This window comes from Cadophora gregata (assembly GCF_030347475.1).
Source record: "Cadophora gregata isolate MNR1 chromosome Unknown scaffold_6, whole genome shotgun sequence".
Classification (NCBI taxonomy): domain Eukaryota; kingdom Fungi; phylum Ascomycota; class Leotiomycetes; order Helotiales; family Ploettnerulaceae; genus Cadophora; species Cadophora gregata.
Genome location: NW_026695929.1, coordinates 554,895 through 570,178, shown reverse-complemented (window position 1 = coordinate 570,178; position 15,284 = coordinate 554,895). Strand labels below are relative to the sequence as shown.

General features: G+C 48.2%; 7 protein-coding genes across 7 annotated transcripts; 5 read left to right on the top strand and 2 right to left on the bottom strand.

Moving 5' to 3' along the window:
• Window positions 1-793: 793 nt before the first annotated feature.
• On the top strand, window positions 794-2,970 carry ONS95_012018 (uncharacterized protein). The gene is made up of 4 exons (XM_058505626.1): window positions 794-1,289; window positions 1,379-1,493; window positions 1,650-2,155; window positions 2,259-2,970. Exons 1-4 carry the CDS (start codon window positions 937-939, stop codon window positions 2,659-2,661), a joined length of 1,377 nt encoding a protein of 458 aa, XP_058358148.1. The 5' UTR covers window positions 794-936; the 3' UTR covers window positions 2,662-2,970.
• A 239-nt stretch (window positions 2,971-3,209) lies between these two features.
• ONS95_012017 (uncharacterized protein) lies at window positions 3,210-3,575 on the top strand (the record flags this gene model as incomplete). The annotated part of the gene is made up of 1 exon (XM_058505625.1): window positions 3,210-3,575. One exon carries the CDS (start codon window positions 3,210-3,212, stop codon window positions 3,573-3,575), a length of 366 nt encoding a protein of 121 aa, XP_058358147.1.
• Window positions 3,576-4,300: 725 nt separating this feature from the next.
• On the bottom strand, window positions 4,301-6,773 carry ONS95_012016 (uncharacterized protein; the record flags this gene model as incomplete). The annotated part of the gene is made up of 2 exons (XM_058505624.1): window positions 4,301-6,708; window positions 6,764-6,773. The coding sequence occupies 2 exons, from the start codon at window positions 6,771-6,773 to the stop codon at window positions 4,301-4,303; spliced, it is 2,418 nt and encodes an 805-aa protein (XP_058358146.1).
• Window positions 6,774-7,205: 432 nt separating this feature from the next.
• On the top strand, window positions 7,206-8,525 carry ONS95_012015 (uncharacterized protein; the record flags this gene model as incomplete). The annotated part of the gene is made up of 1 exon (XM_058505623.1): window positions 7,206-8,525. One exon carries the CDS (start codon window positions 7,206-7,208, stop codon window positions 8,523-8,525), a length of 1,320 nt encoding a protein of 439 aa, XP_058358145.1.
• A 316-nt stretch (window positions 8,526-8,841) lies between these two features.
• ONS95_012014 (uncharacterized protein) lies at window positions 8,842-9,614 on the bottom strand (the record flags this gene model as incomplete). The annotated part of the gene is made up of 2 exons (XM_058505622.1): window positions 8,842-9,285; window positions 9,342-9,614. 2 exons carry the CDS (start codon window positions 9,612-9,614, stop codon window positions 8,842-8,844), a joined length of 717 nt encoding a protein of 238 aa, XP_058358144.1.
• A 507-nt stretch (window positions 9,615-10,121) lies between these two features.
• ONS95_012013 (uncharacterized protein) lies at window positions 10,122-11,584 on the top strand (the record flags this gene model as incomplete). Its single annotated transcript, XM_058505621.1, has 2 exons — window positions 10,122-10,936; window positions 10,990-11,584. The coding sequence occupies 2 exons, from the start codon at window positions 10,122-10,124 to the stop codon at window positions 11,582-11,584; spliced, it is 1,410 nt and encodes a 469-aa protein (XP_058358143.1).
• A 741-nt stretch (window positions 11,585-12,325) lies between these two features.
• Window positions 12,326-14,862, top strand: ONS95_012012 (uncharacterized protein; the record flags this gene model as incomplete). The annotated part of the gene is made up of 4 exons (XM_058505620.1): window positions 12,326-12,337; window positions 12,400-13,277; window positions 13,331-13,393; window positions 13,509-14,862. 4 exons carry the CDS (start codon window positions 12,326-12,328, stop codon window positions 14,860-14,862), a joined length of 2,307 nt encoding a protein of 768 aa, XP_058358142.1.
• Window positions 14,863-15,284: the final 422 nt, after the last annotated feature.

Here is a 15,284-nt window from a genome sequence, read left to right as displayed (position 1 = left end):
GATGACATTTAGCGTCCAGGGGGCACTGGCACTTGATAACGGGGAAACCACTCTTGAATGAAAGTCCTGTGTTTTGCTCGTGACATATATGTATCTTCCTTCGTGTATTCACTCGATATCCAGATCCGACTCCGAATACACAACACGTAATATTAGTGAATGTAACAAGTCAAGCCCACAACATTCAAGCCGCACAGGCTTTGGGTACTTTTGCACTGTAAGCTTGAGTCCAAATAAGGTTCTGGAGCCTCTCGAACATGCGGGGATGCGGCGGAGGGGCGGGGCGTCGGATCAAATGCTTCTTCTGAACATCACTCCCTTGGGTAAGATGACGGCACGGAGTTAAACGCCGTTTCTTCAAGTCACCCCGTAGGCTGTTGCATCTCTGACATTTTAGTTCCTTGACTCGTACTTCTCACTAGGCAGCTACATGCTCAAATAGCTTTCAGGGTCCAGCAGAGCTACGCATTTCAGGAACGCCTTGCTGTTGATTGAGCTTTGCTTACGTTGCTTACATTGCGTGGCTCTTTGAGTATACAAATACCTAGCCGCACTTTTAAATCACATTCGTTTTTGAGTTTTAAAAATTCAGGAAAGATGATCATTCAATTATTGCCTTGTTTATGTTTGCTTCAATACCTTCCTTCTTCGTTCGCGCTTGAGCAGAAAGTGCTGAAGAATGGTTCTGGGAAGAAGAATCCGCTTGATTCGAAAGTGGAGGAATTGGTGAAGAGTTCGTTGGACAAATGGCATGTGCCTGGGATCTCGATTGGTGTTGTTGATGGGGATGATATGTGGGCGGAGGTGAGCTATATCTCATTTTAGGTTCTTGTTTGTTCTCAAAAGGTAACATGTTGAGCAACGATTCAAGCATGTCTTTCCTCTTTAAGATCCTGAAAATACGTACCAAGACTCACAATCATCCAGGGCTACGGCATGGCCACGCTTCCTTCCACACCAGTCACGCCCTCAACACTATTCTACGGCGCCAGCACCACCAAAGCCTTCGTAGCAGCCGGCATGTCACTTCTCGTCACGGACCCCTTAAACTTCACATCTCTAAACTGGAAAACGCCTATCTCGTCCATCATCCCCGATGACTTTGTTCTCGAGGACTCGTGGGCAACGGACCATATCACTATCGAGGATATCTTGTCCCATCGGACGGGTATGCCGAGACATGATATGAATTATGGGGGGACGTATGAGGGGAGGAATTCTACGCCGAGAGACGTGGTGAGAGCGTTAAGGTATTTGCCGTTGACGGAGGAGCCTAGGGTTAGATTCCAGTGAGTGGTCTTCTCGTTTAGATTCAGATTTATTAGCCTCTTTCCTTGGTCTGATAGGGTTTGGGATGGTCCCGTGCTGACACTGGTAGGTACTGTAATATGATGTATGTCGTTGCTGGACATGTGATCTCGACTTTAACTGGAAAGTCCTTGGAAGCATTCTTGAAGGAGAGGATTTGGAGACCTCTGGGAATGAAATCTACCGTGAGTCGAAAGTTTTCATAGTCTCAAAACTGGTATCGGAAAAGTAAATATTTCGTGGCCATGTGGAGAGACTTTTCTGCTCAAGAACCTGGGACTCAAAACTCCAAAAATTGTATGTCAATTTCGGAACTGATCCCTGAACTGACACCAAATCAGTCATTCTCCAATGAAGACGCCATCTCCGGCCCTGACCACTTCGCCCAAGGCTATGTCTACTACGAAGACAAGTATCTCCCCGTTCCCTACGAAGAGGACCTTGTCACCAACGCTGCTGCCGGGTCCATCATATCCAACGTCCTCGACTACTCCAAATGGCTTCATGCACTCATCCACAGATCATCACCTATCTCAAAAGACGGCTACCAAGCTCTCTTCACACCACGCATGCTTCACGATGCAGACGATGTACCATCTACCGGTCCAATGTCCTATGCTCTTGGTTGGGAGACTTCGACTTACAAGGGCTACCAATTCTACGAGCACAGTGGTGGTGTTGAAGCATTCGGTTCGCACGTCATTTTCTTCCCAGAGTTGAAGTATGGAATTTGTGCCTTTGGAAATACCGGTGTATCTTCAAACATTGTGGAATTGAAAGCTATTTGGCATCTGATTGACGAGAAACTGGGCATTCCCGAAAAGGAGAGGTTTGATTGGGATGCGAAGTAAGTTTCATTGCTTTCCCATAACTGTTGAATTCCCTGCTCCAAACCGAGATCTCTTATCATATGAAACACGAGCCATATTTCAGCCTTAACACAATCTCAGATTCAACAAAGCCCTCAAGCAAAGGACAGACGAGTACGACAACGCCACCAACATATTCTACCCACACATCCCCTCTCCACCACTTCCAGCCACCCTTCCCCTCAGCAACTACACGGGCACCTATTTCCACCCCGCTTACCGCAACCTCACTCTCTACATGAAAGACGATGTGTTGCATATCGCTAGGCTGGATGCGTCCTGGCAAATCACTATAGATTTCAAGCACGTGTCTGGCGATTATTTCATGGCCTATGCGGATTCAGTAAATGCGCCGGGATTCATCTTCAAGGGAGCTCTGCCTGCGGAATTCAAGGTTGGGAGTGATGGTGTGTCGAAGAGTTTGGGGATCGCGTTCGAAGGGGAGATGGGGGAGGATGGGAGGATCTGGTTTGAGAGGATTTGAGGCGTGGAAGATTTTGGACGGTGAAATAGAAAAAACCATACTGTTATGGATGTATATGTGATCTTGTGTGAGTTGGAGCATTAAAAGCCTAACGACCATGCACAGGATAGGACACATGAGTTAAAAGAATGTTCTATTACTCAAATGTATTTCCAGCAAAGATACAGGATTTGAGTGTTTATTCCTCAAATTTGGCTTAGAGCTCTACAATTCATGTTTGATTTACCTGATATGAACTTCTAGATGTACTGAGAAGTTAGTTCGGGGCCTACCTCATAGAAGCACTAAATCAAGTACGCGCGAGACCGAACACTCACTACACAATCCCACGACATTTAAAATGACATCTTCATAATAGCCAACGCACTTGCTTGAATTTATAGAAGAATTGGAGGTCAAACCGTAGCCGGTTCTCCTCTCTGATAGTAGACTCTTTCTACACTCATACCACTCACATATTCAGCCTTACAAACTCCCTGAAACCACTTCACATCACAACGACACCACCATCCTGCTCCCTCGAAGATCAAAAAACTAAATCCACCAAAATGACTCATAACTGCACGCTCGCCTCTTTTCTCTACGACGAGTTCACCCTCGTCACGGTCTGGTTCGAGCCATTCAGGGACTACACCACCCACCCACCATACCGACCAAGCGACCCACTAGCCTACCGGCTTTTTCCAATTTTCTGGGCCATGAGCTACACTATAGTTCTCGTCATATTCATTTTAAGGGCCAAGTTCATTTTCAACGTAGGGATGGCGACGAAGATGGCGAGAATGTCCCCGAGTGAGAGAGATGCCTGGATTGGGAGGTGGAGTGAGGTTGAGTATGCCGGGACGGCAGATACAGAGAGAGCAGATGGGGAGAAGATGAATACTGAGAAGAGAGAAGATCGCGATATGGTTTAGAGTGTTGCTTGAGAGGCGGGGTTCTTCACCCTGTCGGGAGTAGGTGAACGAGCGTTCATATCGGTGTACAATAAATGCTACCTCACAATTTGTCCGTGACAACGTGTCTGCTAGAGTATAGTTAGTAACTTATTGATGAAATCGCTGAAAGGGTTTTGATATGTTATTGGACTGCGTATATGGCGCTTCCGGGAAGGATATACTAGAAGGATATCCAAGGAAAAACTTAACCGAAGTGGAAGAGTGATAAGATTGATTCACGGCCGAGGGGAATCGAACAATAGGCATCTAACAAGAAGTTCTTTTCTTCGAGATGCCTGGTCATAATGAATGCTCAAATAAACTGCTTAATGTCTATGATTTCATTTATCGGTGGCAGCTTTTTCGCATACTTTCTTGTTTTGTTGTTGCTGTGTTAAGCGAGAAGGCCTTGGCCACCTTTTCTGGGTATACACAGGTCTCAACCAAAAGTCACTGGAAGAGTCTAGATTTAAATATAGAGGTGAAGCAGACCAAGTACAACCAGAAGATAATAGCTGATTGGATTCCTTTACTCTAAGCTTACTCGCTACGAGACTGCCAAAATTTGTTGAAACCCGAATTCTTTCTCTTGATCCTGACTCTTGTCTGTCAAATCAACCCAATGCACCAAGCCGGACCGACCAAGCCAATCCAACCCAAGATCCCAGACTAAACCAAGCCTTACGCCAAACAAACACAGTGGTTTACTCCCTCACAATATCAAGATCATCATCCGAGTCATTAAAGTCATTAGCACCACCCAGCGGTGTCTTCCCGACAACCTCGCCACCAAAGCTCTCCCGCCCAGCTTCCCTGATGCCCTTCTCAGTCACGAATCTTGTCTTTTTCTTGACCGGCGGCTGGCCCTCCTTACTGACATTCTCGCCGTTCTTCATCTTGCCCAGCTGTTTCGTCAGATCAGACCCCCAGCCCACGGCCGCCGAGCTAGACACAGTATTCGTGCGTTTCCGTTTGATAGGACTGAGCGCTACATTCTCGGCTTTCCCGCCCAAGAGACCAAGTTTCCCTGCATCGGGAGGTGCTTCGGCTTGCGAGGAGCTATATATGTCGCTGCGTGACGGAGCAGAAGGATCGCGGCGTCGCATGTATTCTGCACCTTGTCCACTTCCCATGGTTCCCAACTTTCGCTCTAGTTCTTGCTCTTTCTCTTTCGCCAGAATGCGTCGCGTCATGCGCTCTTCCTTCGTGGAGCCACGGTGAAAGGCGTCGGGATCGAAATCGACGTCGTCAAGCATATTGACAGTACTTTTCTTGTCGATGAATATTTGCGTGTGACTGCCTCTATCATAACGGGTGACCTTCTCGTCTTCTTTCTCTTGCTTGCTCTTGTATCGGAAATTAGAAGCTGCATCTTGTCCAAATTTCCCGCTGCCGCCTCCTCCACCTCCACCATAGCGACCTTTGCCAAAGCCCATGGTGTTAACTTCCATACGGTTGGTGTGAGTCTTGTTGAGAGTGAGATTGACGTGAAAGTCGCAGAATTCTGTGTGCCGTTTGTCGACCCATGAATCGCAGGTTTTACCATCTTTTTTGACACTTTTACAGTAACCTAGATCTCTTGCTGTCCCTACCTCGAGAATGGTATCCGCATTTGAGTTTAACGTCAAGCTGAATTTCCCTGTTGCTTCCTTCCCCTTTGGTGGCGGCATGAACTGAGGGTTCAGAATGGCTATGATTGTGCCCGGGGTGTATTTCCAGAACTTTTCGAAAGCGGTATCAAATAGGAACAAATCAAGCTCCCATTTTAGATCAGTCAAAGCCATAACCATGAACTTCCCTCTATTCTGATTCTTGGCATTGGCATTCGGTTGATGTGCTTTTGGCTCTGTTTTCTTGGATATTATTCCAAAAACGACGATGTCCTCTTCTATGTCTGGCCCGGAAAAATCTGGACCTTTCACTGTCTTCAAAAGGTCCGGAATGAGAAATGTTTTCTTTCCCGTAAGCATTCGCGTGAGTTCGGGATGAGGGATAATGCGCTTTGAGAGATGTTGGGCTGAATATGGCTCAAATTGGGAAGCATCTGCTTCGGATTCTGTGACTTCTTGCGGATTCTTCGCCATATCCGGTCCTCTCCTCGGGGGCGGTTTTGAGGAAGACGCTGAGGCCCTTGAATCTGATCTGCTTTGGAGAGAAATTGTAGCATCTGAACTTGTACTTCTGATCGCGGGCCGGAGATTTGGAGCGCTTCTACTAGGTGTCATTCCTGGTTTGGTGCCTAAAACTTCATCCCTGGTAAATTCTGGTGCTACCCGAGAATTATCTGGTAGTTCAACAGCGTTCTCTTTGAACCTTTGCATCTTTTGGTGATCAATATCAAATCCTGCGCTCCGATTCTTCCTGATTCTTTCCTGCCTCTCCTGCCGTTCGAGATCTTCAGACCTGACAGCTGCCATCCTCTCACTGAATGTCATGGGCCGATCCTCATTCGAAAGGTTGGCTGACGGGGTAGCAGTTCCATGAGCACGACTGCTGGCCTGAGAGCCAGTTCTTTGTAAAAATGGCCCTGCCAGTCTCTCGGTCGATATCTCATCTCTCTTCTTCAGACTTGGCGCACGCTTTAGCGATATGTCACTCCCTCGTAGCCCTTTATCTATCCCCAGCAAAACCCTGCCTGGTGACCGTTGTATCGTCGGAGGCTGTACTTTTCGGATGGGAGATACTGGAACATGTACTTCGGGTTGAGCCCTCGCCTTTTCCAGCCGTTCCTCGCGCAAGCCTGCTATCCTTGACTGTGCCCGACTTGCTGCCACTGAGTTCGCCCTCTTCAGTTGTGCTGAGTCGGACCTTGCCGTTTCGTTCTCTGATTCCGATGCATGCTTGGTCTTCTTCTGTAGCTTTTTGAGCTTCAAGCGCGCCTGTATCTCCTGCAATTGAAGCTGTAGGGTTTCTTCGTCCTCGTCATCATCCTCGTTGTCCATGTCTGACTTCATGAGCTCTTTGGCCCTGTTTCGCATGGATGCCGAGCGCTTTATTGGTGAAGGCGTTGGAGAGCCGCGTTCTGCCAGACGTCGCAATCGATCGCGACCTCCGGGCGTGCTGAGGAGGACCTCGTGAGGAGATCTCGGCGGCCATTCAGGATTTGCCATGGCTGGAAGGATGCGGTCAGTCGCCAGTCTGGAGGACCTCAAAAAGGCTGTACTCACGTTGAGACATAACAGGATCTCGGTCGGGCCATCAGGTAAATATGCTACCGTCCGTATGCAAGACTTCAGATGTTATGAAGGGTGCATTTACCTCCTTACAGGGATTGAAGTATATTGATCCATGCGTTAATCTAGGACGCGATGATTCCGCGCAAAATGGATGTTCGAGATGGGACTTTCTGAGAAGTGCGCTCTTTCTAAATTGGGCATAATCAAGGCTTTGAACTTCAATCCAGGAGCGGCCCAGTCCACCTTTGGTGGGAATACTAAATCTCCAAGAATTGTCGTTGTGCAGTAGAATTTCGTCTCAATTTAGCGACGCGTTCTGACACGCTCCAAGACGCGTCGTCCAGGATCTCAATTAAACTTGTGCATCTTCAAACATCTCGCAACACCAAAACATCACCAACGCAACAATTTTTCGAAGTGAATTTTGGTAACAATGAAGACTCGAGGGAGACCGTCAACCAAAACCGCCAAAGCAGCCACCGAACCCAAGGCTCCCGATTCAACAGCTGCAAAAGTCCAGTTAAGCACCGAGTCAAGCAACCCTCCCCACCTATTCGTTCTTCCCAAAGACCTCAGCAAAGATGCCCGAATCGTCACACTTGAGAATCCGAGATACTTTAGTGACGATCGATATGTTATATGTCCGGAGCGAGGGTTTTACGAGTTTACCAAGGTTGCAGCACCCAGAACAACTCCAAGGAGTTGGTTGCTATCAGTGACGGAGGGGCCAGAAAATCGGGAAGAGATAGACGAGAAAGATGATAAACTTACGGACTCGGAAGGCTATGTGATGAAGACTGCAAGCCTTCTGGTCGCGACTCCAATGGATCCATTGTTTATGGTTCTATCAGCACTTTCTCCTCTTCCAACCACAAAATCTTCGGAACCTGCAAAGAAGTTATTCCTATCTGGCTATGACTATTTCGAGAAGATGTCAAAGGTGTCTCCACAGTTTGCGAATTTTTCTAGGATTGAATCAATACGGCAGCTGTTGGAAAGCAGGATGGCAGCTGTTTGCGATACGGTTGAGGCTGGAGACGAGACGATGTATCGATTGAATGAGGAGAAGCTCCTCGGGGAGCTAATGAAGAAGGCCCAAAAGATGATCGAAAAAGGATTACCTGCAAGTATGGAGGAGAAGCTCGTGAGGAAAGCCCTCGATCCACCAATGCTCAGTATGAAGCGAGATGACAGCTCGTTATCCGAACCAGCCAAAGAGGACGGTGCAGCAACTCCAGATACTCAAACAACAGTGTCTGATACAGCAGCGAGTTCCTTCTCAGAAACATCAACAGCAGCAACCTCATTCTCAGAAGACTCACAGTTAAGTATAACCCCAGACAAGGCGGCAGAGCCATCTCCCATTGAAGCTCCAGAGGGAGTTGCTGAGCTTCTACGTCTCCGTACAGCTCTGTTCTTCATTTGCTCGGCATACCTTGCGCCTCACATTACTGAGAGCCTCAAGAAATTGCTTTCCACTTCAATATCGACTGTCGACTTCGCTCCCCTAGATACGCATCTTGCTCATTTGGCAAAGTTACGGCAGGATGCTCTTGCTTCACGATCATTGGGTGACTTTTCACGGAAGCGTTCAATGGCAGCAGAAGATGGAGAGACCCGTGCCGAGAAGAAAAGGAAGGCGGATGAAGATGAGAAGAGGAAGAAGGCGAATCAGAGCAAAGGCGTACAGGCGCTTAAGAAGGTGAATGTGTCAGGGATGAAAAAGATGAGTGATTTCTTCAAGAAGAAATGAGATTTGCTTGGGTATAAGCATGGGTACGGCGTTCTGGGTTGAAGTAGGATACGGATTCGAATTGTGGCTACAATTCTAGGGATCTTCAGAGATGGGCTGTACAATAGTGTCTGGAATCAGCGACTAGATGCCTTTTTAGGCTGAAACGTATTCACCTTATGGTTTCGTTCGACCTTCTTTCCCAATTTGAGTTGTCGGCAATTTGACCGCTTGGTATTGTTTGAACCGCCTAAATCATTACTACCGTCACCGAAGTCCAAGGGACCAAGAGGCGTAATATTTGATGGTGTTGTATTTCTGGCAGCAATCTCATGTATTATCTCACTCCCCTTCCTCTCCCTCTTGTGCCCCCAATTCCCTTTCCTATGCCCGACGCAATCCGACCAGTTTGAGACGACCCGCGACTCGAACCTGTCAAGGAACCTCCAGCGACGTATCCAGTCCCACTAACACTGCCCCTCGCGGTCCCTCTTGCCCGACCTCTTCCCCTCGTACCCCGCACAGTCGTTCCAGCCTGCCTCTGCCTCTCCTCGTCCTCGGCTCTCCGTCTTGCTTCTTCTCTCCTTCTTTCTTCTTCTGCGGCCCTCCTCTCAGCTGCCTGTGCTTTCAGTACCGTCTCGTTTTCCATATCTGTCACATCTTGACTTGCGCCTTGCCAATTTGGATTCAAGATCAATCGTTGGTTGTGCTCTGTTTGCGACAGAATCCGGATCCAAGTATTGAGAAGCGTAGATGCCGATGTAACTGTCCTCGAGACCGTCTGGATAGATATGTTAGAAACTAATTGTTGGTCTGTGAAATATAGTAGCGCCTCACATCCATGTTTCCTTTCGCTGTCTCCAAACTTGATACCACGCCCTCTATCACTTCATTGATGCTTCTTACACTCTCCAGCTCTCTTTGCAGATTGGAATCCCTCGCCTGCTCTGTATCGTATTTGGATTCTGCGTTCCTGGGCGCGGGCGCATCACTTTCTCCTGGCTTGGTGGGGAGTTTCTGGGTGGATTTCGAAGTGCGGGAAGGGGAAGCAAAGAGATCTTCATTGTCAGAGTCGGAGAGGTCTAACTTGCCAATATCCGGCGTAGACATTTTCGCAATATGGCAGATTTGTGTCTCGTTATTGTTACTTTTCAAACAAGCCCAATTAGGAAAAAGTGACGCGTTTGGACGCGGTTCTTGAAGTGTTGACAGGAACAGCCAGCGAAGCCCAGGGCACGGTCCACGTCGGCACTACTAGCCTTGTTGTCGACTTTCCGCGCTAGAGCCCAGCCTCTTCCAAGTCAACTTCAACCTCTCGAATTTCCATCCCGCCATCATCATAACACAACCACACATTTTCGACGACATGCTGCCAAAGTAGCTCATGATATTGCAATCGCATTCCTCGCTCTGCTTCGACGTGTTTTTATTACGATTATCCAGCTGTTGATCCGCCATCTGCCCTCGTTTACCAACCACATCCCTATTAACGACTGCTTTTGTTACAGTCAGGACATCCAACAGGCACCTTGTCCAGAGACTTGGGTTCTTATTGCAATCGAAATTTCCTCCAACACCCTCTCCAGGCGTATAATCAACCCCATACATCGGCCCAATATGGCAACCGCATTCCATTCAAGGACTCCAGAACCTCCTTCCTCTATCCGTACACCTGGGACCCCTAGATTGGGAGCATTCGACGATAATTACCAACCATACACTCCTCGAAAGTCCGTACGGGTCCAGCAAAGATCTCGCGATGCGCAGACCCCACCTCCTCCTACCCGTCGTACCCATTTGTCGAACAATTCAACTACTCCAAAACTAAGTGCTGTACCTACATCTCCTCAGACCGCGTCAAAAAAGCGAACACCAAGAAATTCACTTTCCAATGGCGGACGACGCGTCTCTGGTGCGCTCACCTCCGACTCTATGACTTCAGCTGCTGCCTCGCTTGGACTTCCAACTCCTACAACCGCAAGAACAACCTCAAGAAAGACAAACGTTGAATCTTCAACTGCTCTTCGCAATAACGGTATGCTGCCAACGCCCGCCAAAACACCCAACGAGCGACCTACACAAATTGCTCCAGCTGTTCGCTCCATTGCTCGCAACCTGTTCCCCGTTCGCTCTGGCTCCGACGAAGAAATCATGCCTTCCTTGAAGAAGAAGGGTCGCAAGTACAAGGGTTTCACTTTGGATAGCTTCGAAACTGAAGAAGATTCCACCCCAATCCAAATCTTCACTGATTCCCACGATCGCGTTCCTGAAGTCGATCTGAGCTCTGACAATCCATTCTACGGCGAGTCAAGTCGATCCATCCCTGAGCCCACGAAGCGTTCTAGCAAGCGCAGAAAGGTCTCTGTTCCTGGCGAAGGTGAGCACACCGTTGAGGAGCTTGAGCAACGTGAAGATGGTCTGGTCTATGTATTGTAAGTTTTCCTCATGATCACATGTTTTTCATTGCTAATAGTTCACCGTCTAGCCGTGGCAAGAAAGTCTTTCGCAAGTTTGGTGATGGTGACGACGAACTCAAGGGCAGTCAATCACTTATTGACGAGTCTGAATCAGAGGAGGACGTTGAAGGCGATCAAAATCTCACCAGCAATCTTCGTCGTCCTTTAACTCGGTCCTCAATTAAGCCCCGTCTTCTCTTCCCCACGGCTGAGCAGTCCAGAGCTCGCGAGGCACAATCCCACAACACTGAGGACGAGGAAGCCGATACTGATATCGAAGAGCCAATGAATGATGTTTCTACTCCTTTCGATCAGGTCAATGAAGTCGCAACTACGCCGAAGGCACCCCGATTCGGTCCAGTCACCCCACCTACGACCACCCGTGCTACTCGATCCAAGAAAGTTGAGATTTACAGTTCTCCAGCAGGTCCTACTAGTGATGATGAGTCATTACCTAGATCTCCAATGATACGAAACCACCGAACCGCCAGCGGCAAAGTCAGCCCATTCGACCAATGGCAACGTGTCAAGCCAGTCAAGCCGTCCCCTAGCAAAGGAGGAAAGAAGAGAGAGGGAGAGAGTCTGGCTCGGGACAGCGACAAGAGGCTTCGGGGACGTATGTAATGGTTCTGAGGAGTGTGGGTGGTGATCTTCGACCTTGTCTTAGTAGTACATTCGGAAGCGGTATTTATCCTTCTATGGCTTAGGGGGCGTTTTTGAGTATTATCACATGTCCCCATAGGACTTCACGACATTGGGGGACAACATCACGAAATGGTGGTATTAAGGGAGGGGTAGAGGGGCTATATATGAGTAAGGTCTTTTGCCACATTGGACTTGTTACGTAGCTACAAGCCCTACCTGAGAGTCAGCACATTGAGAAATTATTATAATACCCATCTTAGATCCTCACCCTGTGAACAGGTGCCTGTCACTTGAGGCTAATGAGACATTCAAACTGGTGTGCATAATGCGTGCACAAACCTGTAATTTCAAGACAAGTCTTGGCTGATATGTCGATGATGCTTGCAACTTTAAGAAAAGCTACAACTATTACCTTTTGCGCATTGTTTAGAACTTGATTTTCTTATTCGTTGTTATCGACCGAGTAATTGCGCAATAACTGACTCCTAGAGCTTCATCAAGATGCATTAGATTCTGGCATACCCATGTCAAATGCCGCCATCGGACGCCACCCCACCAACCCCGCCAAAGAAAACATCCCGCAAGCAAGGCTATCGTTCCACAACGTCCAAACTTGATACCGCTCGTCTCAGTTCACTTTCGCAGTTACACGCCAAACTCACCATTCCCTTAGCTTCTTAACTCCCCTCGAACTTTTCCAAATTACCAAAGCTAGTCAAAATGCATATTCTCGTAAGTTTTGCAGTCTTCGCTAACTCTTCATCTGTAGAAGACATGAACTGAGAAGTCTCCAGGTAGTAAACGACGACGGACCTCCCTCCAACCAATCTTCTCCCTACGTCCACTCCCTCGTCAAATCGCTTCAGGAAGCCGGTCACGTCGTCTCCGTCGTCCTGCCACACACACAGCGGTCCTGGATCGGAAAAGCGCACATCATTGGCCAGACAGTTAAGCCAACCTACTTCCGCCCAGGAACTCTACACAAAGACGATGGCACTACACATTCACGGCCCTTGCCAGCGGGTTCAAAGGAGGAGGAAGAATGGGTTCTCGTTGATGGTACACCAGCGTCCTGCGTACAGATTGGTCTGTACCATTTCTTCCAGGATCGTGGTCCAATAGATCTTGTAGTCAGTGGACCGAACTATGGCAGGAATAGTACAGCGGTATTCAGCCTGTCCAGCGGGACGCTGGGTGGTGCGTTGGAAGCTGCGGTCTGTAAGAGGAGAGCGATTGCTCTGTCATATGCATTCTTCTCGAGGAATCATGATCCAGAGATCATTGCTGGGGCCTCGAAGTTATCAGTTAAGCTGATCGACTACTTGTATAAGAATTGGGGGGAGGGCGTTGATCTTTATAGTGTCAATGTTCCGCTAGTTGAGGGTGTGGAAGACAATAAGATCATGTGGACAGATATGCTGCAGAATTATTGGGCAGAGGGCAGTTGTTTCCAGGAAGTTGTAGACGAGGAGGGAGATGCGGATGAAGAGGAACAGAAGATCAGAGAACGTGAGGGACAGGGAGAGGATGCTGCGAACGGAGAGAGCCAGAAGATTACACGACATAAGCATAAGCATTTCAAATGGGCGCCTCGCTTCACAGATGTTTACAAAAGTGTGGAGGACGCTCCTCCAGGGAACGACGGTTGGGCTGTTAAGGAGGGATATACGAGGTAAGATTTCCTTCCCTATCCATTTATCTCAGACACTATACTGATACGGCCAGCGTCACGCCTTTGAAGGCCAATTTTATGCATGCTGCGGCGCAGACGCAGGGGGAGTTGAAGCTGTGAGTGTGGTGATGCATAGCGTTGGAGCATTTAGAAAATGTTTAGACCAATACAAGACCATTCTCCTCCAGGAGCTTGCCAGTTGAAATGTACACTTCTGACGAGGCATTCCAGACCATCTAAACTTCCAGATGTAAAACCACTCTCACTGAATGAGCCACAAACATCTCAATCATTCACATCTAAAAATCATTTCTACGCTCTCATCAACTACGAAGACGCTTACGTTCAACCACTTATTCTGGAAGCTCTCATATCTCGCCTCGACCCCGCCTCATACACCCTAATATCAAGCCTCTCCGAACTCCCCGACTCCTCCACGCCATTCCTTCAAATCAGCTCCTACGAAACCCTCCCCTTCGAACACGTCCTCTCACACCCGACCACATCCTTCATAAACGCCTACATAATCCGCAAAGCACTGATCCGGAAACACTATCTGAGCACCACAGCCTACAATTGGACGACCAAGAACCCATTGTCTATCCTTGCAACGAATGTCAAGCCAGCATGCGAATTTGAGGTCGATTACGCAGAGTTCCTGGATGATGCGTTGGTGGAGGCGTGGGAACTGCAGGAGAGTTGGAGAAAAGGAGAAGGGTTGAGTAAGGAGGAGAGAGAATGGTGGATTTTGAAGCCTGGAATGAGCGATAGAGGACAGGGTATCAGATTGTTTAGCAGTGAGGAGGAGTTACAAGGAATTTTCGATGAGTGGGAGGCTGAGCGACCAGACTCAGATGATGAGGATGAGGGTGAGGACGACGAAGGCACTGCGGACAAAGCTACTGAAGCAAAGGAAGACGCAGAAGGAGACTTCATAGTGACTTCTCACCTCCGCCACTTCATTGCTCAACCATACATTCATCCACCACTCCTCCTCCCAGGTAACCCTCGCAAGTTTCACATCAGGACTTACGTCCTTGCAATCGGCTCCCTGAAAGTCTACGTCTACAAGCAAATGCTCGCTCTCTTCGCCGCAACACCATACGTTCCTCCCTGGTCCAGCAAATCAGACGACGCTGCATCCACTGACTTGTCTCCACATCTGACAAACACATGTTTACAAGATGGTGCTCACGACGGCTCAGTCCTCTCCTTCTTTTCCATCCCCCAGTCTCAACTACCCCTAAGCAAGAGAGAAGACATCTTCAAGCAGATCTGCGACACTACAGGTGAGATCTTCGAAGCAGCAGCGAGAGGTATGAATGTGCATTTCCAGACGTTACCGAACGCATTTGAGGTCTTCGGGTTGGATTTCCTTGTGGATGAGATGGGTACGGCGTGGTTGTTGGAGTGTAATGCTTTTCCAGATTTCAAGCAGACGGGGGATGAGTTGAGGGGGTTGATTGGTGGATTATGGAAGGGTGTGGTAGATGTTGCGGTGGGAGAGTTTTTTGGTGTTGTTGGGAAGGGACAGAAAGGAAAGGAGATGGTGCTTGTTAGGGATGTTGATTTGGGGAGGAGGTAGATGGGTTTTGGGTATAGACCTAAAAGTTGACAAAGCTTGTTTCAAATGATTCCTTCTACAGCCGAACGCTTTCACAGCTGAGAAGCAGTACCCTAACATAGCCTTAACACCTCACCTCCGAGTCTGACAATGGATATGATTATACATCATTTTGAGACCGCTCCGACGTGGAAGTATTTTGACATTCAGATTTGACCTACCGCCTTGAGTAGCTTGTTCTTGACTCACCTGGTATAGCAGAGAGCAAGACAGGACCCAACATCTGCGGAACAAAACCCTCATTACGCTTTCCCTGAAAGTCCCAAAGTGCCAATAGAGATTCTAAATCAAGTAGGCCACTTAATAATGCTCAGCAAGAAATCCCACCAGTAACGTCTCCTGCTTAGAATTGCAACCAGAAGCAACGAAAGAACGTAAGTGAA

Bases quoted from the DNA above. Each gene is read 5' to 3' on its own strand.
- ONS95_012018 (XM_058505626.1), top strand. From the start codon at position 937: ATGGCCACGCTTCCTTCCACACCAGTCACGCCCTCAACACTATTCTAC. The intron at 1,290-1,378 runs GTGAGTGGTCTT...TGACACTGGTAG, and splicing joins GAGCCTAGGGTTAGATTCCA to GTACTGTAATATGATGTATG. The intron at 2,156-2,258 runs GTAAGTTTCATT...ACACAATCTCAG, and splicing joins AGGTTTGATTGGGATGCGAA to ATTCAACAAAGCCCTCAAGC.